Raw genomic sequence first — 22,567 nt, forward strand, 5'->3', positions numbered from 1 at the left:
TCATCTCTACATGCCTAAATGCATTCATTTGGTGCCATTTGTGTTTGTGTGATAAGATATTTGTGTTTATATACAGTTGTACAGTCAAACACGTGTACCTAGCATATTTTCCAGTGTGTATTTGGGCTTCCTTCATTTAAGGCTAGAAAAGTAGCATTAATAGTTTTTGATTGGGTTTTTATGTGAGATACCTCATTTTACAAAGTTAAACAAAGTATGACAGCAGCTGAAAGCATTAAAAAGCACAGCAAATTCAAACAGAGAGCATAGTAATGTTTTTAATAATGATTTCTATACAAAAATTCCTTTGATACAGATAATTTCTGAGCAGATCAGAATTCCCTTCTCAGTATAAAAAACAAAACAAAAAAAAAAATTCAGCTTTTATAACATATAGACAGTGACTGGATGTTCCAGTTTGGAGTCCTTAATACATCTCTGCATTCCTTTTATTCTCTTTGTCTTATTAAACAGACTTCCTTTTTCAGTTTAGAGTCCTCTGAGTAAAATGCCCTCCCTCTCTCTCTCAAACACACACCTACCTCTATATATCTCAGTTTCCTTTCTCCTATCAGAATGATTTTGCTGTCTTTATTTTACATTTCATAGTCCTTGAGATATGAAATCAGCTATCCCTGCAGATTAGTTCTTTGGATGTTTTTTCCCTCTACTTCTTTGCAGTGAATAATTTCCACTTCTTGCCAGAGGTTCTATTAGCACCCTGAATGTTGCTTCATTCAGCTCATTGGACTTTGATCCAAGACCACCTGGCCATTTCGAAAAACAAGGCAGCTGCAGGAGATCTTAGTGTCTTAATATTTGGTCAGTCTTGCCCCATTTTTAATACATTTGCAGTCTGTTTATTTCCTATACCTGAAATTTTAAAAACAAATAAGACACAACATATATATAGTTTGGTGTGCATAGATGTTTATAAAGTGCAAATAGTATTTGGTAGAAAAAAGAAGCTTTATAATGTGAGCGCCCTTTTTGTTTATGACTTAATCCAGAATATGTAAGCCCACCTCTGGAAACAGTTCACTTTCATCTACATTTCAAATGCCTCCACTCATATTCCTTTTCCCCTCAGCAGCTCGATAAAATGTCTCAGTCACCCTGCAGGGGGCAGTGTTTCTGTTAAGCGTTTACTTTTCATCCACTACAAAGATTTCTTCAGGGATTTTCTCCTCTGAGTCAGAGCAATCTGACAGCTTGTCCAGGTACTCCATGCCATTGAAGCGCTCAGCAACACAATGGGCGGTGAGACGGGCCTCCGGGTCGTGGTCCCAGCAGTCCTCAATGGAGGCACACAACATCTGGATGCCCTGCATGAGGAGAACAGGCTCACAGTTAGTCAATATAATAGACTTTGGGGCGATGCAACTTAACTCAAACAGAAGCTATGAATGTGCATTTATGCATTTTCAACTGTGTGTTTATCCATATGCACCTCTGTATCAGTACTTTTATATAGGACCTTTGATGCATTTCTATTGGAGAAACTAGCATTGAGAGTTATTCTTTCTGAAGGACGATTTTGCGAGGAGAATAATATGGAATTCTTTGAACATAAATGCTGCAGCTGGTTCATCTTGTGTACAGCTTCACTTTAAAATATGGAAACACTAGGTGCCACCAGTAGCTAGACACAGAGCTCATTTTAATGTTGTAGGTATCACAACAATCCTATTTAAAGAAGAGCAAAACAAAGCGAGAGACAGTGTGTGACAATGCGCTGTGGCAGCTTGAATGGATGAATCTTTTCATTGTGACATACATAGTAAAGCATAAATAAATAAGCTGTGCAGAAGGGAGACGGTTTTAAATCCTCTTGCATTCTACTTTTGTTTTCTACATAGCGAACTGCTGAGTACAGCAGCATGAATATCCTCCAGGAGACACACTGAAAATGTGTGCAGTTATCTCCGAATCTAAACAGCACTGTCTCGTTCTTTATGACAGTTTCCCTTTGTTTGGAACAACTATAAACACTTCTGATTTAAAACTTGGCTGCCAATGTGGAAAATAAAGTTTATTTATGTTTTTTTTATATATCTTAGAGAATTTATTGGTCCCCTACTATGATTTATTCATTAACATGGCCGCTTTAATTTTTCTTTGTAGGAAAAGACACTATATTAACATTTTAAAATATTAAAAATATAAAATGTGAAAGGGGCCACATTCATGAGTAGGCCATAGTTTGCATATACAGACTTTTAACCATGTAAACTTTGCAAACCCTAGTTTAAACACAGTGTGGATATTGCAAGGGACAGCCTGCGTCAGTCATGGTCTCACTATTGGAATTAGGTGAGGGTGAGCAGAGAATGGACACAGTGAATACATCACACCATTACCTGCACTGTTCTCACAGCAGTGTGAAGGATCTGGAATACTGAAGACTGTTTAAAGTAGGTGTTCCATTCTCATTTCTATAAAGTAGCCTTGCATGACTCAATGTTATTTATATCCCCCCCCACCGAATGTATGACTCAATGTTATTTATAGAACCCCCCCCCCCCACCGAAAGTATTTAAAGTCTGTGTTTGGCCCGTAGTGATTAATCCCAAATAATCAATGTTATTTTCTTATTTTTTTTGTTTGCTTTGCTTAATATGAGCATCCTCCACTATAACAAAAGGTGCATCCATGACAGTATACCTGATAATAAAAATGAACACATTTTTAATATCAGCTGGCAAAAGATTATGATGTTAAAACACAGATTTTGTGGTTACAAACGAGGCATTTATAAATTTCATTTCTTACTGAGTGGTTGGTCCAGCTGTTGGGGATCTCAGGTCTTCCTCTGTCCCTGAGGACGCTGTCCTTCATGCTCTCTACACACGGGTGTTCTCTCAGGTTTCCAAACGGTGGCTCGTATGCTTTCACGTCTGCATGTGAACACACAGAAACAGGTGGGTTCAGAGAATTAGCCTGTGCACAGCTCAAGCTGGTAGGTTTAGGCTTTTACACGGGCAAAACAACTTTGAAACAGATCACATCTGACAGATGAAGTTCTGTGGAATAGAGAGAAAGATCAGATGGAGGTGCCCCACAGCACACACATCAATGACACCTCTCAAAGGATTCACTGTGCGCTCTAAATTGAAACTGCAGGATGCAAACTTTAAATAGCACTGAAGCGGCACAAACAACTGAAGAACCCTAAGCTGTTGATAGAGGGGCCACGGGCGAGATTTTCTGAAGAGAAACACTATCGTCACATTTTTAACCTTGCTGTCGATGAGTTTAAAGAAACCTCACCAACACTGCTCTGGCTTTGTGCAGCTCTCTTACACAACAATTCCAGAGTGCTTGTCAAAGGCCACTTACCAGTTGTGTTTACTCAGGGCAAAATTTCAAAGCAGGTCTACAGGAAAAAGCCTGAGAGCTGTGAGTCAACAGTTTCCAAAAAAATATTGTATAAATTCCAATTCCTCTTTGTTTGAAGTTTGGATTCCTCAGCCGCAACACTGAATTACACTGAAGTTAAAACCTAGCTCTTATCAGTCATTAAAAGATGGACTAACAAAATTAACAGATTTTATAATGGATACAAAATCAGACTGAGAGAATAAAGTGAAAAGGAGATGCATATTAATAAACTATATAACAAAGTCACTGTGGAGTCTCTGACTGTGATCCCTGGCATACTGGCAAATAGTTGTCAGAATTAAAACAGTTTCTACTTTTCTCACCTACAAAGACAGAGTCGTCGTTTAAAACAACGAACACATTTTACACTGCATCCTGGCTGTGTGAAAGTTACAATGTACTATTAAACAACAGTGGTAAATTCTTGTAAATACTCAGGAAGTTTCAAATGAGTAATTTTGAACAGGAACAAAAAACTGATGACCAGCAACGATAGCATGGGCACGTATGGCTGCCCGTGAAACTGTCTGACGAGTGTTTATTCATGATGTGACTGCTGATAGAAGCAGCAGAATGAAGTGTATAGGGCTGCACTCTCTGCTCAGACTCAGAAAAATGTTGCAAAACTAAGCAGAGAGCAATTTGAGTTTAGATGGATAATGATCCAAAGCACACTGCAACAGTAACCCAAGAATTTCTCAAGGAAAGAAACAGGATATTCCTCAAGGGTCAAGTCAGTCACCTGATCTCAACCCAATGGAGCATGCTTTTCAGTTACTGAAGACCAGACCTAATGCAGAAAGACCCACAAACAAGCAGTAACTGGAAGCGGCTGCAGTAAAGATGTAGCAGAGCATCTCAAGGGAGGAAACGGAGCATTTGGTGATATCCGTGTTCTCTAGACGTCAGTCAGTCATTGACTACAACGGCTCCAGTCAATGCAATATTTTTGTTAGACCCCTTGCATTAAAGCTAAAGGTCTGCACAGTTTAATGTAAAAATCACTGTGGGGGTGGCATGCAGAGGCAAAATGACAAATGCGCGTCATGGTTTCCTTATGGACCCAAATATACTGTGGCTATATTTCTGTCAGTGATACTGCAGCTGCTGTTTAATGTCATGCAGCTGAAATACAGAACAATGGCTTTTACAGGCCAGTAAGAATCTAGCAGAACCACTTTAATTCATACTTCATTGTAGCAGAGGCATTTTGTGGTATAAAAATATAGATATTTATACACACATACATATTTTCTAACAATAAAATAGAATACAATCCCTGTAATTAACTGCTGGCTATTAAATCTGTCACTGGAAACACACAGATTTCAAATGTACTGAATAAAAAAAAAACAAAAAAAAAAACAAAAACCACAATGCAGATTTGTCCTGCATCTTCTCATGTAAATCTCAGAGTTTACGTAACAGTGCAGAACAAAGCTGCGTCAGCTGTCGGCGGGTTCTGAGGTTGCCTCTTCAGTCATAAGGCCAACATGTTGTTGCTGAGAGTAAAACAATATTTTGTATGTGAATTATTATGAAAAAAAGGTAAGAAACATATAAAAACCGTTTGTAGCTTTTTAAAATAAACTACTGGAACACATAATCCTCACATAAGCATGTTGTTTGTATCGTTTGATGATCGTGATGACGTTTTATTTCTTTTTAAACACGTTAAAAAGAAAAGATCGCAGGGAGTTATGCAACCTACAGACAGGAATTGGAGGATTCTGGGACACAGACTACTGCAAAAAAAAAAAGTTCTTTACAGTCTGGAACTCAACATTACTGCAAGCAAAGTACTTCTGGTTTGTTATTCAAGCTTAAACACAAACCCAGTCAACCATTTTTAAGAGAAAAGGAGACAGATGTTGTTTGTTTTGTTGTGACAGGTCCAGGGAGTGTATAACTGTGTTCTAGACAGCAAACCCACTTTGGAAAGTGTCAGCAAACATGCTGGTGTGCTCATCTCCAAACAATGCTTCTCAAGTATAGGACTTGTACTACTTCATAAACAAAGTGTGTATTCCAGGACAAACAGATTTGCCCAATCTGGCTCTAAAGGCAAAGATGTTTATTAAAGGTAAACTTTAAATTAAACTGCAGTGGCAGAAGAGGCTTCTGAAAGCACAATACAGTGCGAGTGAGGACTGCTGGGGTTTGCAAAAGTCACACATTGCACACTGACAAGATTTCCTCCAAAGCCATTTAACAACTTCAGCACAGTAACAATGAGGAACTTACACTATATGTCCGACAGCTGACATGTAGTGATGTGGATTTTGCAATGCTAGCACATATTTCCTCCTTAATGTCTATTTTCCAGCCTACTTGTCCGCCATGGCAGCAGAAAGTGTCTGTGCATATGCAGCCAAGAAAAATGTAGTCATTTTTCTTTCCCACTGCAAACAAGGAAAAACTCTTGATGAATGGTATCGTTTTGAAGCTTTGTAATTTACATCCGTCACACTGCACTTTTGTTCTCGTAGATTGACCACCTGCTCCCCTACGCACATCCCAAACTCACCAGTCTTAGTTGGCATACTGAAATACTAACCTCACACAGGTCTGCTTAGAAATCAGTCAGCACAAGCATTTCACATTTTGTTCGATAGTCTTTCTCTGCTGCCCTTCTAAGTGAACAATTGTGTCTAATTATAGCTTAAATAAAATATAAACACTGAAAATAAGAAGAGAAATCCTGTCACCTAAACACATAAATAATACAGCAAAAGCGATCCAAACAGTTTCACCATGTATTTGGAAATAAATTAGTAATGTGATCGCAACAACTGTGTCAGCTTCCCCAAGTCTGTCTGAGTCTGGAACAACAGCTTGACTAATCTACTCCCAGCCGCTGCTGGTTTTCATTAGTTTGCGGTGGCTCCAACACTTGTTTTCTGTTGTTAAACTCAAGCATTACAGATGTATGCATGAACATTACTCATTAGCAGAGCTTAATTTTAGGGCATATGGCATCAACTTGCCCTGGAAGCTTACCCTACCATTAACTGCAGCTGATACATTCCCTAACCATCGACTAACCCCATTAAGTAAAACCAAAAAAATATTTTTGCCCACTTTGAATGCAGCTTCAGGGAACGTAAATTGGCTGCACGTATTTTGACCCTATTTCATCCTCAATCAAGTCTAAAATTTGTTCCTAAATGTGCGTTGTGGCAGCCCCCCCACCACATGCATTAGGCCCTCCAGTTCTGAAGGGTTTGATGGTCTGACATCTGGAGAGCAGCTGCCCTAACCTTTCCTCCTCTCCAGTCAAGCTCAACCTCTCCCCTCAGGGAATGGAGGCATTTTTTTTCGTCTGCAGCTCCACATTCGACACCACTCCGCTATTATCCTCCTACTTTGCCCCACCCGCTCGAGGAACGCCCTCACAATCTTTCCAAGACCTAAATCTGGACCAGCTAAATTATACAGCAGAGGGATTTTAAGGAACAGACACTCAGATAAAAAGATCTGAGCCTGGAATCTGACTTTTCCTTCTCTTGGAGGTGTGCTGATCTCTCCGTTTCCCCCCTTGCTCTAACCCTTCCCTCAGTCTTGGAAGATAAAGAGGGTAAAGGGATGGTTTGTGCCTGACTGGCTGGCTGTCGACAGACAGGTTTTTTCCTCTCGTCTGGCAGATCTCAGATCAGACCACGGCCTCAGGAGCCGTGACAGAGCAGCCCTGTGCCTGCCTGCAGTGATCAGACATCTTCCTTACATTCACACAGGCAGGTGGCATCAGAGACAAGAGAAAAAAAGCAGGGCATCACCCTAGTCATTATACTGATGCCCTGGGATGTGTCACTCTGAATTTATGAGTGTGGGTTCACATCTGCTCATATTTTGTCTCAGGAAGGTAAGATCTCAGGGAGTCATAAGTGACTCACCGACCTCCAGGGAAAACGTGGCAACTTCATAGTAAAAAAACAGCAGCAGGAAAGCAAGCAACTCTTAAGTGTACTTTGTAAACACATCAGCTTTGCTCTCATGCTGCTCTGCTCCAGAATCAATACCAGATCTCAGCCAGCACACTATCTGCAAGGAGATTTTTAGCTGCCACTAAGGGAAAACCAAATTACACCATCTCATTTGTGCAGCTTATTTTTTCCATCTTTCGCATAGTCTATCAAGGTGAGAGCTTAGCTTTGTTTGTACAGTTATTTATTCTCTGAACAGGAAAACGTCTCCTTTAGTTTCAGCCCCGATGAACTACAGACTTCACCCTTTTACACTTCTCCAAGAAATGCCAAGTCTGAAAAATGAGGACAGAGATATGTGAAACACAGGAAAATGTGAACTAACCCAGTGGCTTCTATCTTTAGTCTAGGTGGGACGGGAACCTTGCGCTTCCTTTCCCTAGTAAATTTACACTGGCCTGTCCTGTCTTGTCTGTGCCTGCATGAGTAAAGCTTCACGGCTGCCTATGGTGTGTTGCACTGCAGTGGGAGACTAATTAACTGCTGCCTCACCTACCTGTGTCTCAGAAGAAAGAGACTGAGAGAGACAGGAGGAAAAATGTAGCGTAACTGAGTTGAAAGTGCCAGATTTAGAAACAGAGAATGGTCGAGTGTATCTGGGCAGGACAAAAATGTGTTTTGGCATAACGTTTAATTCTGTATACAGTCTTTAGGTTAGCTAAACCTAAACTAATGCAAAGTAAGGGAATGAAGGACTTAATCTGACATGCATGTAACGGATAGAGGGAAACGCAGGATAAACAAATGAAGATGTTGTTCGAGCAGATTTCCTGAAATCCCTCAAGAGGAAACCAAATGAAGCCAGAGTGAACCTGGATCTGTTTAGTGCATCTTTACTCATCTCTATATGCTGCCTGTCCTGATCTCAAGAGACATTAACCACTAAATGTCCTAATATAAACCACACTTACAAAGTTAAAATCTCTCAAAAAAACAACAACAACAAAAAAAAACTGCATCTTGGGACTATGCTCTTTGCAAAGCAGGAAATACTCTGTTTTCTTTTCAAATGTGTACCCACAGGGCACCCATGTTGTTGCAGTTTGGAAGGAAAAGCAAGAGGAATTGTGGGTCACTTGCTCATGTTTTTGCTTCAGAGGACTCATGGGCAGAATAACTGCGCGATACACTTCAAGGAAGCCCCCTGGGGAGGGAGGGGAGGGAGGTTAGTGGGGGCAAAACAGGAAAACTCAGAAGCAGAAGTGTTCATGCCCAAACCCGGCATTCAATCACTGCTGTGACACAATGGAGACAGGAGCAGTCTCAGAAACAAACGGGACCACAGAGACACAAAAGGAAGCAAAAACAAATAACCTTCTGTCGACATGAAATACTGCACTGTACTGGCTTCAGATAATCAACCACTTCTATTATTTGCACATACCTCGACCTTGTTTTGCTGCAGAGTGACAAACACGAGTAACGGTACATTAGCAAAGTGAAGGCTGATCCTTGAGGCTTCTACAAGATGGATTGTGGCTTTGACACTTTTAGATTTTCTTCCCACCATGACTAATGGGTCAACGAATGCTCACACATAAGTCCTGTCACACAGCTAATAAGTGAACTCACAGTGGAGTTGGTCACTTGGTGCTTGTATTGCTCAGAGGTCAAACAAGCTTTTACAGTATTTCTGAGGATATTTACACAGCCTCTAAAGGGAATTTCATCAATCAGTGCTTCTATTGGTTTCCTATACTTGCAGTGACCTGAGCTAATTTACCAAGGAAATTGATGGTTATCTCCGCAAAGGTTAGAGGGAGTGTTAAATGTACAGTACACTACGTTGATAGTCAGGAAGACAGAATATTGAGTTTAAAACAAATACTGAGAAAACATGACAGAAAATAACAAGTGAGATGTAGTGTCAAATAGTATGCTCGCATTTAGTACATGAACAAGAGTCAAAAAGTTATTTTTTTCTCTAAATGTTGAACTATTCTTAAGTAGCCTGTGTTTCAGGAACTAGATGCATAGCATAGAGCCTTTCTTCTGCATTTCCTGTGTGATAAGGTTAAACCGACTCTGGCAAGAAACCAAGGCTTTTTTCTCACCGACATCTTAAGTATTCCTCCCCAAACACACATTAAAGCTAAACTCTATTTACATAATCATTCACTGATGTTCTATATCATCAATAATTAATTTTACGCCTAAATTATCAGTTTATGTAAGGTTGTTTAATCTATTCAAAATATTTGGATAAAGCCAGTGGAGGCTTTTCATAACTCGTGTTCAGACTTCATTTTATTGACGGTGAGGAAAAAGTCATCTCTCCTTTCAAAAAAAGCAGGACTAGGAGCCATCATGTGCTACTGGATTACTGGAAGAGTCCTTTTTGACCAGGATATGTCCTTCAGCGTGCACATTAAACAAATATGTACTGTTGCTTTCTTTCATCTGTGCAATATTACTAAAACTACAAACATCCTGTCTCAGAGTGATGGTGAAAAAACCCCAAAACAGTTCATGCATTTTTAACTTCTAGGCTGGACTATGGTAATTCATCATTATCAGGCTGATCTAAAAGCTCCCTGAAAAGCCTTCAGTTGATCCAGATGGATGCAGTGAGAGTAGGCCATATTTCTTTCATATTAGCTTGTCTTCATTGGCTCTCTGTTTAATCCAATCCAATTTAAAATCCTCCTCCTCACAACAAGGTCTTCAATAATCAGTCCCTGTTACATCTTAAAGATCTCATACCATCATATTATCCTAATGGAGGACTTTACTCTCAGACTGTCGGCCTACATGGGTTCCTAGGAAGTTTAAAAGTAGAACGGGAGGGAGAGCCTTCAGCTTTCAGGCCCCTTTCCTGTGGAGCCAGCTTCTAGTTGGAGCTATATCAAATGACCTTGAACCGTCCCTTAGTTAAGGTGCCATAGGCTCAGGCTGCTGGGGGGGGCTTCACATTATGCACACTGCACGTCCTCTCCACTCCCCACGTGTTTATGGATCATTGTGGCATGTTGCTATCGCTTCTTTTGTGCTGTGTTCTGTCTCCCTGCACACTCATTTTTTCTTTTCGTCCCCCCCCCTCCCCTCCCCTCAGCAACAAACAATAAACAACATTGGCATTTTTTGGGGGAATTTTAACTGAAGCGATCGTTCTACAGCACAGCGTGTTAACTGATTAACATAGAGCATAGAAGGACTTCATGATCTTACCTCCGACTGCACTACACCTTGAGATGATCTCCCACAGTACGAGAGCCATGGAATAAACATCGGCTTGTTTGAAAGACTCAATGTTTTCTAGGTTGATTCTGGACTCCAACACCTCGGGGGCCATGTACCTGGCAGTGCCCACCTGTGGAAACACAAATAGAGAGCGACACAGATTAATTATTGTCTTTGAGTCTTTGACCATAGTTGCAAATGGGAGGGGAATGCACAATATTGTTATGCACGATTTAAATATAGAGGTACATCTAAGGGAAGGTGGCGAACCACTTTTCTTATCGGCTAAAACAGCAATCGTTTTGTTGAAAACGGCTCGTTAAACAGTAGCTGCATTAATCGAGCGACAGGTAGTGATTTTGTCCTGTGTGCTCTAAGAGATTAAATCACATTTATCTACATGAGAAAAAAAGTTGATGTAGAAAATAATTAGAAAAAAAAAGGGCACCACTGAGCTCATCAAAACCTTGCTTGTCTTCACATAATTACCATCCTTGAAAATGTGTCCACTGGAGCTTCCTCCTAATGCATTAGGGGCATCACAATGCATTAGGTGTGCTGTGTGGCAAAGGGTGAGTCCTTTTCATAACAAGCCATTTTCATAACAGAGTGTAAATTGTCTCTGGCCTATTACGTCTTTGTAATGAGTCCATTAAGAATCAATCAAGCCTGTTTGTCTTGTGACTATGATAAAACAACAACAACCCAAGAGCACTTACAGCAGTATTTCTATCAGTATTATCCTTCTGGGGACAAGATGGAGTGAGTGCCATATATACACACAATGTCCTGAAGTTGTGAGGGTAAGAAAATGAAAGGTTTGATATATAGCTTGGCTCTTTTCAAAGTCTGACAAATATCCCAGAAGAATTATACGACAGGGCTTAGAGTGGTTTGTGTTTGGGGCACTGGCAAAGTTGATGATGTCTGAAGTGATTGACAGCCAAGTGAAAACAATCGATCGCCCAAAATTTAGTCTTAGGTAAGCCTTACCTGCCCACTGTTGGCCAGCTCATCCACAGACAGAGAGTTGTCCAGCCGAAGCGCAAGGCCAAAATCACACAGGCAGCAGGTCAAGTCATTTTTCACCAGTATGTTGGAGCTCTTAATGTCCCTGTGCGCGATAGGCACCTTGGAGCGACCGCAGGGGGTGCGGTCGCTGTGAAGGTGTGCCACTCCGCGGGCTAGCGAACCTCCGAGCAGCCACAGGTCATGCAAGCTGATAATATTATGAGTCAGGTACTCCTGGAGATTCCCTCGTGGATGATAAGCTGTGATCAGCCAGTACTGTCTCGGCTCCTTCCTGTCCTCTGCTGTCAGGAAGTGAAGCACATTCTCATGCCTCAAATCCGCATCTGAGAAAATGTCCTTCTCGTTCTTCCAGGATAGATACTCCTCGTGTGAGAAAATTTTAATTGCTACAGTCTCAAAGCCCTGCTCCACGCTAACAGAGGAGCCCTGCTTCAGCTTGGCTTTGTAAACTTCTGCAAAGCGCCCTTTTCCAACCTGCACGTCCAGCTCGATGGGCAGCAGCTCAGTGTTGTGATTGAGGCTGTTGGCGTGCGTGGAGCTGCTGTCTTCTTCTATAATGACGAGTGGGTCGATTTCCAGCAGAGAATCTTTCTTGTGCCTGCAGTGGCCATTGCGCTGGCGGCACACACGGTAAAAGTAGAAGAAAGTGATGACCACGGTAGCCATAACCAGGAGAGGCACCAGGCTTACTAAGATAACAGCCATCACCTGTGGTTCCGTGGGCCCTAAAGGTCAAAGAATCAGCACGTGTTAAAGAAGATAGTGTGAGGTTAAGATGCAGAACATACAACCAGTCTAAAAGTCACTTTAAATCTGTGAGAGTAGTAACTGTGTTTCTTTTTTTTTTTTTTTAAACTACAACACCCACAATATGAAGACATAAAACACTAAATTACTTTGTGGCAGATTGTATCAGCACTTAGCTACAAGTAAAGTAATGCTCAGAAGACAAGAGAAATCTGACGCTTCTTTGAGGAATGTTTATCAGGATCAGAGCCTAAGTTAGATTCTCAGCCACAAATGTAAACTGCTCCAAACCCTGACCCAGTCAAGCACGATCTCATGTCTGATTCTTATAATTTGGGAGGTGGTGTGTCTGGTAGCTGCTTTGGTTTTGGCAAACAGTGAGAGTTTATGCTTGTGCTGTGTTTATAGTCCCGTTTTTAAAGCTGCAGCAATAGAAGAAAATCTAAAAAGTAGATCACCAGACATAAAACGCTAAACAAGAAAACCTCAAATGGTCCCCAGTATGAAGCGCTCTAAATTTAGTCATTTATAAGTTGTGTTGCCAAAGCAAATGCCACACTTTATTTAGCTGTCTAGCTTACATTTGAGTTGCATAACATGTGTAGGCAAGAGTATCACGTGTGCATTATTTTTCAAGAAATACATGGCAAACAATTTTAGGAGCAAGTGTAAATGCGCGGAGCACAGTCAGGCATCTAACCGACAGCCGAGTTGAGCCCTCGACTTCTCTCTAATTTTTTTTTTTTCTGAACAGGAAACCACATGTCTGAAATCCTCTACAGGGCTTCAGACAGACTGTTTGTTTTGAGTTTTGTGGAGTAAGAAGCTATTTCTCACAACAAACCTGTCACTGTGCCTCCAAACTCCTCCGGGCTTTAGACAAAATCCTTACTTGTTGTGTGAATTATTGAAAGTGCAGAAGTAATGCTACATTTAATGTCTGGAGATGCCGTGAAAAACCGTGTAATTGAGAATTATCTTTAAGTTCAAAGTGTGAAATACTGCATACACAAGGGTAGAATCTTTAGAGGGAAAAGGCTTTAAGAAATACTCTTGCTGGTGGGAAGTAGATCCATACTACTCACCTACCTGCCTGTTAAATATGATGCTTCAGATATGCTTAGCTTAGCATAACATAATGACTGGAAACCATTGAAAACAGTGGTACCTACCATCTTAAATAAAGCTTTTAAGTTGTACTTGTATATTTGTTTACACACCATTCAGTCACAGCATTAAACCCACTGACAGGTGAAGTGAATAACATTGATCATCTTATTACGTCTTGTTCGATTCTGGCATTCACATGGGTGTTACTCTGACAAACCACCCGCTCACATTCAATATAACAACTGACGTACCTTGTTTTCACTCAAGCTAGGTCTCATTTTGTAACATTGCCGCTCCCAGTAGGTTTTGTTAATGTGTTTCTGATAATAGGGTGGGAAATACAATTAGCTTGCTTCTCAAGGCAGCTGTATAACAGTATGAAGAGAGGGAAAACTGCAAGCAAAAGCTGAATCGTTAAATCGTGCTTTGTTCAACAGGTTTAACTGGTTCAAATTGGCATTATTGCCCTGTTGTTCAAGCTCATCTGCAGTGCCTTTACTACAGAACTTACCCACTTTAGTCACTGAGAACTTCCAGAGAGCGCACAGACATTCCCAACAGTGAGAAAATATGTTTCCATGACGTGCTTTGCTCTGCGCAGATGCTTTCAATTTGGCTCTCGGTGCAGAGCCAGGTCTCGGAAATGTACCTTGGTGTTATTACTGCCGGGACACCGTAGTCAAAATACATCTTATTCCAGGGCCAATGTTGTAACTGGAGTCTAGAAGCCAGTGTCTACATGATCTCCTAAAGCTGTTTGCAATTATGCATCTGGAGAGCATCCCAGTGCACACATGTTGGCACTCGTGCACGACAAACTGATAAAAAAATTCTGACGTTATCATGTTATCCTCACAAATGAAAGAATAAATACTTCCACTTCTAAGATTTTAAATGAATCTTCCTCCACTTTAAAAAGAAATGAAAAATAGAGGGAGTAAAACTTAAAAATCAGATCAAATAACCGGTGTGCAATATGTAAGGTATGACTCTCCCAGTGATGAACTCTGAAAACTATTTCCAGGCAGGGGTGTAACACAGAACTCTGAGCCCCACTCAAAAGCACTCTCTGCGGGAACCCTTCCTTTCTCATAGCTCTCATCCATCTTTTGATTGTGTGTGTGTTTTTTTTTTTTAAATAGATAATTGAGCCAACAGCTTTACAAGAACCTGTAGGGGTCCTTAGAGTACCACTGACGTCCATAACGCTGCACATGTTAAAATGGACACACACTTCTTAACGTGCTGTGCTTGAACACTTAATTCTAATTGTTCAAGTTAGTGTAGACGAGTCTTCTAACACTTACATTAAGAAAATGCTGAGACTACTATGCTGCATAATAAAGACCGTTGTATTTAGTGAACAAGACTTCACTACGAACATGTTTTTCCACCCCCCCCAAAAAAAAAAGTTTTCTTAACATCCTGTGTAATTATAAGAAATCTCTCTTCATCCTCCCCCTCTGCTCTCTTCACTTCCTCTATCACATCTTCTTCCTCACTATCTGCCACACAGACCTCTAGAAGAATGATGCGTGCAGGACTGATATGAGCCTCTAAACCTGCTCACAGCCTAACACCGTTTTCAGCCTGTGTGGTGCTAAAGGCACATCAGGCGTCAAACCAGGTCATCAGGGCACACCAAAATAACTGGAAGCTTATTTGTGTTTACAAAACCAACACTATAATTACACTATAATAACACTATATTACAATAATATGAGACATAGTGATTTTCTTGTCTTGTTCCTTTGATGTTATCAAACAAACAGAGATGTCATATGGTTACTCTCGGCTGCTCCCTTGTCACAGTGGGTTGCTGTTTAATTTGGCAGAGTGTTTGCAGTGGATTCCTAATGCAATCCCACAAGGGATGTTTTATTGGCTGGAATTTAAACAGAGACATTTGGCTTGCAAAACTAATGTGTAAACCACTACTCTAAGGAGCAAACACCATGCATGACATAATAATGTTTACACTGTTTGTTGATGTGCTGCCTGACACGGTTTCATTATAACTAGCAAAATAAGTTGTTTTTTTTTTTTCCTTGTGTCACATCATTTGGAAATGAACCTGCTGCTGCTCAATCGCTCTAGCTCTTTCTGTAATTCAAGGCCGTGGGTTTCATGGTGTTAAGCTGTGCTAGGTCTTTTTGGTAGCTATATTGTCACTTAACAGCTGCTGAGAGCTAAACTTTTCTCAACTGGTTAGTTGTGCTCTACTCTCCTTTCTTTTTAAAATGTTTTTTTTTTTTTTTTAAACAGCTGTCTTCCCTTGGTTTGCTTATTTGACCCTCACCTTTCTTGCCATCGATCCTTTGATTTTTGCTTTCTTGGTGAAAAACATGACTCAGTGCACATTATCACCTAGTTGGAGTAAATTAACTGTGGTGCAGAATTAAGTCCAGAGCATTTTTGCTCACTTTTAACGAATAAAAGGGGCATCAGAGAGCCTCCGTGTTTATTTGGAGTCAAAGTTCAGACACCCACCGAAATGTAGTTATGACACCAATTACTTAGACATATAATGTCCCAGTTTCCAGCTCCAGCCCTGAAGAGGGTTTAGCCTGCTTTAGTTAATTGTTTGGGTTTTACAGCTTGCAATTTGACCAGTTTGGCTTAATTTCACTCTTATCAAACCAATTTCCATTCAGAGCACTCAGCTCAAAAGGCTCTAAAAATCTACCGCATGTACCAGTGTTGCTAGACTGACAAATTTGCAGCTATTTGTTGCGCATAGTTTAGCATTTAACAATAAAAGATTCAAATATAGCAAAAACAAGTTAAATATTAATAGTGAACTGTCTTCTACCACATTTATTTCGTACATTTTGAAAAATTGCCAATTTAACTTACTTGGGTCAAAAAAGACGTGCTCATTGCATTCCACCTCAGAGCATGAACAGATGAAGAACTTCGAGCCCATGCCACTCAGCTCTTTCATTTCACACTCGCTGTTGTTGTAGTCCTTTAAGACTAAGCCGTACAGTTTTTCAGCTGGGTTGTGGCACACTGTATCAAAGGTGACGTTGCCATCTTTCTTCCTCCTGAGAAAGAGAAGACGGATAAACACTTTTTACTAGTCAAGTTTGAGTTTGGGTATTCACTACCTGCTTTTCAAAGATTTGTAACAAAGAGATGATGGCAGGCCTACACTATTGTGCAAAAGTCTCAAGTCACCCCTGATTTCTTCGTATTTTGCTAGGAAAATGGTAAACAGCTTCAGCGATTCATTGAAATGTGTGCTAACATGCATGGAAATATCCAAATATATATAAAGCAAAAACAGGGATTTTACAAGTCTAACACACTTAAAATTATTTTGTATGACCCCAATGACACAGCCTGAACACTCTTAGGCAGCTTCTTGTTCTGTCCATGACTGATAGTGTACCATTGTGCGTTTTTCTGTCGGTATGTTTTTACTGCATCAAATTAGACAAGATCTTCTACTCACTAGCTGAAACACAGCCCCATACCAGGACGGCACCTCGACTGTGTTTTACAGATGGCTGTAGACACTCACTGTTGTACCCCTCTCCTGACCTTCTCTTTACATATAGACAACAATTTCAAACAAAAATGTCAAATTTGGATTTATCTCTCCAGAAGACATGAAAGGCTTCTTTGCAGCGGTCCTTCCACTGAGACCATTTCTTTGCCTCTGATGATGGCCACATCTTTCCAGTTGCACAGCAGCTCATTACAGGATCTTTTCCTATCTCTTAAGAACGTGACAGATACTGTTCAGATACTGTTCATCTAAATCTAGCTTTTGGCCTGTCACTTCTAATTTTGTCCACCATGTGCTCAGTTTCCTCAATTTTTTTATTTTTACAGACACACTGGTCAACATGCTGCGATTGGTCAAGCTTTCAGCTGACATCTCTTTTTAGAAATCACTTGTTGATGCAAAAATATTCTTTTATTCCTGTCAAACTGTGTTATATTTGGTGTTTTTCATACATTTGGTTAAAGGAAAGAAAACAAATTGTATGTTTGTCGACTGCTAGTACTACAAAATACTTTCTTCTTGCTCTCTGCTCCCTTTCGGGGTTGCCACAGTGGATCATCGGCCTCCATCTCAACCTATCTTCTTCTGCTAACCAACCCTCTGCATGTCCTCCTTTACTACATAAATCTTATCTACAGTCTTCCTGTTTTCCTCCTGCCTGGCAGGTCCACATTGAAGACCTTTTTTCCAATATACCCGCTCTCTGCACACGTCCAAACCATCTAAACCTTGAAACCATTTGACCCGAGCTGTCCTCTAATGTACTCAATTCTAATTTTATCCGTCGTGGTCACACCCATGGAAAGTCTTAACATCATCAGCTTGGCCTCCTGTCTTTTAGTCAGTGCCACCATCTATAAACCATACATATGCCAGGTCTCATATATAAACCATTCTTTTCACTCTTGCTGCTACCCTTGTGTCACAAATCATCCCTAATACATGTCTCCACCTACTCTATCCAACCTGCACTCTCTTCTTCACCCATCTTGTGCACTGTCTATTGCTTTATTATTTAAACTCATATTTCCTTGCATTTTTAACCTTGCACTCATGTAAAATTAAAAGTTCTTATGTATAGACACAACACCGGTTCATCCCTTTCTTTTAGGCGCCTTTTTTGTGCTTGATTGATTTATAGATAAGTGTTAAATGACTTAAACAAAAACCCAAGCACAAAATAAAATCCTCTGAAAATGTTCAGGGACAAGGGCTGAACTGAAGATCAATGAAAAGCAGCTTATGTCCAAAGAAAAGCTCTGTAAGCCTGGAGATCTACTGAGAAACACTTGAGTATAACAAAGTTTGGCTCCTTGGAAGCAACATATACAGAAATGAGAGGTGGGTCAAGACTTTTGCACAGCCTTAATAATTAGGTACAAAATGCAATGATAAACTTGTAGCTGTAAATGGCAATATTTTTATGTAATATACAATATACACACACAAATGACTAAAACATTGAATTCAAAGTTCTAAGGATGGAGACTTACATACAAACAACAGAAGAAAAAAATTAAAACTTGGCTCTGTACAAATCAGCATATTTACATTTGGAATTCCTGCTGAGCAGTGCTGCCTGGGCGGTTATGAGAGACAGTTTAAAGAGGTGCTGCTGTCCACGTGCCATTAGCTTTCTGCTAACCTCAGCTCATAACAAGCCCACTACACTGCGAGTATAATGAGAAACAGCAGCACTGCTTTAAGCTTTTAACACCAATACAAATCTGCTTCCTACTGCTTCTCACAATCAGAGTCAGATTTGATGCTGACGGGTGGTTAGGCGATCACGACCTGTCATAATCGGGCCGGCTTTTTGGGCAAAATGCTGACGGAGAAAGTGAAAAAAGCAAAAGGTCACACAATGAAGGAAATTTTAGAGCTTCGGGAAGGAAACGACGACTGATTTGATGAATAAATAAGTAGCCATTGTTCCCCTTATTTCCTAACTTCGCTTTGTGTTTGCATGAAGAGGCGTATAAATATAAAAGGCATAATAAATGTCAGAGAGTAAAGAACGAAACAAAGAAAAGCTCTCGAGTCTCTTTGCTATAGTTTAATTGTTCATTTACATCCTGAATCATTGCATTAGAATCACAAGGCAGGAAGTTCAGTGGACACTTACCAAATACTGACACACACGTCTTCTATTTGGGGGCAAATAGCTGTAATATCACACTCCACCTTACAGTTCCCTTTACCCGAGCAGTTAGTTGGCTGTATATCACAAAACTTGCACAGCAATGGCATCTTCATTATAGAGGCCTCTGGAAAAAAAAAAGAGGAAGTGAAAGAGGTAAGACTAACTTGTGAATTTCATTTCAACAGCCTTAAAAACCTGAAATTTAATCAAAGGACGGAGGTATTTTGGAATTTGTCAGTGTGCAGAAGCTGATATTCCACATAACCACAGAAATATCCAAACAATTTTATACTACAGGGGTGGACACGTTTTCCTCCCCCTGTGAGAGCTTAACAAAGCAGAGCTTAACAAAGCAGAGCAGTGGCATTCACCTCCTTTAGACTTGTTCAGACCCGTATCAGTGAGACACACAGGATTGTGTGAGGAGTGCCTGTGGGTTTGATAATCATCTAAGGAGACAACTGCCAGACAGGCAAGAACAACAAACAGAGGAAACACGGATGAATTTTCTTGCTGAGGGGTCTCTAATTTGTCAGCCCGATGAGTCGGCTCCCCATCAAGTAAGGTGTTGTGCCAACACCGCTGATGATTTGTTGATGGAAAAAGAAAGGGAAAAAAAACGAGGTTATGCATCAGTCTGTGAAGAACAGGAGCGAGAAAGAATTTTATTTCCACAAACATTCCTAGGATGCAGTTCTGTAATTTATCCTTGCATTGAGGGACGTGATGACAAAAACCGCACCAAAAAAAAAAAAAAAAATCAGATCTCTCTTCTCTAGTTTTAAAGGGAGTTCTGGCTACTACACAAAATTATGAGCGAAAAGAGGACGTTGTGGCTTTAAGATGTGGAACACTTTGGAAAGGGGACATTTCAGATTTACTAGGATCAATAAGGAGAATGATTAAAAAGAGGAAACAATCACGATGTCTGGCAGGATTGAGATGCATGCATTGCATGTGTTACGCAGACTGGAAACACGTGACTTTGCTGGTTCAGTGAAACCACCTAACCACAGTTCATCTGTATGCTGACTTCAAGTGTACAGGAAGTTGAACCTGCTGTTTTCATCAGAGAATTCAACTCACAAACAAACCAAGAGGGAAAACACCGCTTCTGGTACACTGATGTACCTGAAGTTGGTCGATGTCTCAAAAATGGCACAGCTGAGGGTTTATCACATGACCAAATAGTAAATAAGTTTTAGAAGGGGAAGTGTAAGTGAAAGCGTGCTTCTTGACATGGTCAGCAAAAAAAAGAAAAAGTATGCTTTGGGCTTCACACAAGCTTACGAGAAAGGTGCTCTCTGTGAGTGTGTGTGTGCTCTTAACCTGGCACAAGGATCCTACTATGTCTGTTCCCCCAACACCCAGGCTGCAGGGTGGGGTCAGCAACAGACACGCTGTACAACATGCACCCTGGAAGTGCAGCAAAATTAGATCACTACCACCGGATGGCTGCGCCTGACAATCAGCAGCAGATGAGGCACTTTCACAAGACCTTATCAGGAAATCGTTGGCTTTTTTTGTTTTGTTTTTGCTTTCAGGGCTTGTCTGCACTGAGAGACGCCTTCACAAATACAAAAACAAAACAAACATGAAAATATCACACCTGAACTCCAGACTAAACTACGCCACAGAGCAATTTTAAAAGTCTGCCCAGCGGGCTGGTGAGGTGTTTTGAAGTGAATCAGCACTGAAGGGATAGTCCATGCCTGAGTGCTGTAGGAAGGTGGCTGAGCCTGAGTAATTATATCATTAGAGCAACTCCTCTGAAAGAGCATGTCATTTTAACCCAGGAGGAGGCGGGCAAAGGAAGGGATGAATGGTAGTAATTGTCACCCAGGGCTACATATAATTGCAGAGAGGTGGGGGGAAGGATTAGGAGCAGCCAAAGCCACTTGGTGCCGCTGGGACTGAGTCTGAGACAGATGAAGGTAAAACACTGTCTTCCTTAAGGGGGGCCGTTAGACCTGTTAGCACTGTGGCTACACATCAAAGATGCAGATAACCAAAGGAGGCTGGTGACTTACAGCAGGTGATGTCTTCCCAAAGCTATCGCATTCGCACTGATGAAAGTTGCGACAGAGAGACTCGCGGAGTCAAGTGAAGCTAATTTACATTTGACACCACATTAGCAAGTAAAGTGTCCTGAATAAACAAGGCTTCGCACCTGGGTATTTTCTTTTTCCGTAATTTTAGCTAAAAGCTAAAGAAACACCTGTTAAGGAAAAAAAGCAATTACAGTGTCATATTTTTGCCCAATAAATACATTTTCACTTTGTATCACTCCGCTTCTTCACAGAGTCCGCTGAAATAAGTTCCGAAGCTTTGACTACTTTTCTGAGAGTTTAAAGTTCAACTCACCCGCCTCCTCGAGCAGACTACTACCAAAGAGTATCATTCCACACCAAAAAGCGGAAAACCGAAGTAGCTCCATTTAGACTGTGCGCTGCCCTCTTTCTCATTAATTTGCCGAAGCCTTGACAGCGGGTTAATATCCAGTCTCCGCGGACTTTCTTCGGCCCGCCTGTTGCTCCCTTTTAAACGCCTTCACGGCTCCGGGAAGACGAAGGAGAAGAAGCAGATTGGGTAAACACAAGCCAGGACTGACCCTATATGACTCACAGTATGTGCGCATTTCATGAAACAGGAAATCTTCAGAAGGGGTTGGACAGTTTTTTTCTCTTCGTCTCGTATTCTTTTTTTTTTCTTCTTGGTCAGGCTCATGCGACTCTGAAGCATGTCATTAAGAAGCTGAAAACCAGCAGTGCAAGACTAGAAATGACACGCTCAAAAAATAGCTTAACCGCCTATAGGCTTTTAAGTCAATGCAAACACCCTTTTACTTCAAAACAGTCACTCGTTGCAGATCTTATTTAGAGGTGTCAGCTTTGAAAGGTAGCTGCTGAGTTCTGTTTTTTGGATTTATTAGAGTGTTACTGCGTTTTACACAAAACTCAGCACATTAAATTCACTTAAATGTCCCCATCCAAGTTTAAAGTTTAAATTGCGTTCCTCTGCTGCTGCATGATTTTGCTGGAGAGGTTCCAGGCCCACGGTTTGTCAAGGATGACATGAGAAGCTGTGAGAGTATCTTTATATTTCACAGTGTTGGTTTTTATTGAAGACACACAGAGGTTAAGTCCACTATAACATCGATAAATTACTGGTCTATTGCCAGGGTTTTGCAGACATGCTTTTGCTTTTCCTCTGCATACTTGAGATGTGATGTCAGGTTTCAGTTCTGACCCTGTAACCCTTTGGCTTATAACTCTTTTTCTTTCTTTCCTTTTTTCCGAGCTGTACTTTCTATAACCACCAGCTCAGTGAACTTTATTAGGACCTCTTATATTACTTCTGGCAAGCCGGCTTCAGTGTAGGTGCAGTGTTGAGTTTAAAAAGAAAAAAAACATCAGAAGATGCCTCAGAATAATGATCATCAAGTTTTCAGATGGTCTTCAGTGATAGTTGACTGTA

The 22,567-nt window shown here is 40.8% G+C and overlaps 1 protein-coding gene across 1 annotated transcript; it reads right to left on the bottom strand.

Moving 5' to 3' along the window:
* Window positions 1-266: 266 nt before the first annotated feature.
* LOC102779536 (TGF-beta receptor type-2-like) lies at window positions 267-21,717 on the bottom strand. Its single transcript, XM_006788039.3, has 7 exons — window positions 21,455-21,717; window positions 19,073-19,214; window positions 16,290-16,480; window positions 11,538-12,301; window positions 10,533-10,674; window positions 2,773-2,897; window positions 267-1,325 (listed from the first exon to the last, which is right to left on the bottom strand). The coding sequence occupies exons 1-7, from the start codon at window positions 21,525-21,527 to the stop codon at window positions 1,146-1,148; spliced, it is 1,617 nt and encodes a 538-aa protein (XP_006788102.1). The 5' UTR covers window positions 21,528-21,717; the 3' UTR covers window positions 267-1,145.
* Window positions 21,718-22,567: the final 850 nt, after the last annotated feature.

This window comes from Neolamprologus brichardi, chromosome 22, assembly GCF_056152115.1.
Source record: "Neolamprologus brichardi isolate AB-2024 chromosome 22, ASM5615211v1, whole genome shotgun sequence".
NCBI lineage: Eukaryota > Metazoa > Chordata > Actinopteri > Cichliformes > Cichlidae > Neolamprologus > Neolamprologus brichardi.

What these genes read in the sequence shown, in the direction of transcription:
- LOC102779536 (XM_006788039.3), bottom strand. Translation starts at nt 21,527, where the DNA reads ATGGAGCTACTTCGGTTTTCCGCTTTTTGGTGTGGAATGATACTCTTT. An exon ending in TAGTCTGCTCGAGGAGGCGG is followed by an intron (nt 19,215 to 21,454) that starts GTGAGTTGAACT and finishes TTTTTTTTCCAG; the next exon opens with AGGCCTCTATAATGAAGATG. An exon ending in ACAGCTGGACCAACCACTCA is followed by an intron (nt 1,326 to 2,772) that starts GTAAGAAATGAA and finishes CTCCTCATGCAG; the next exon opens with GGCATCCAGATGTTGTGTGC.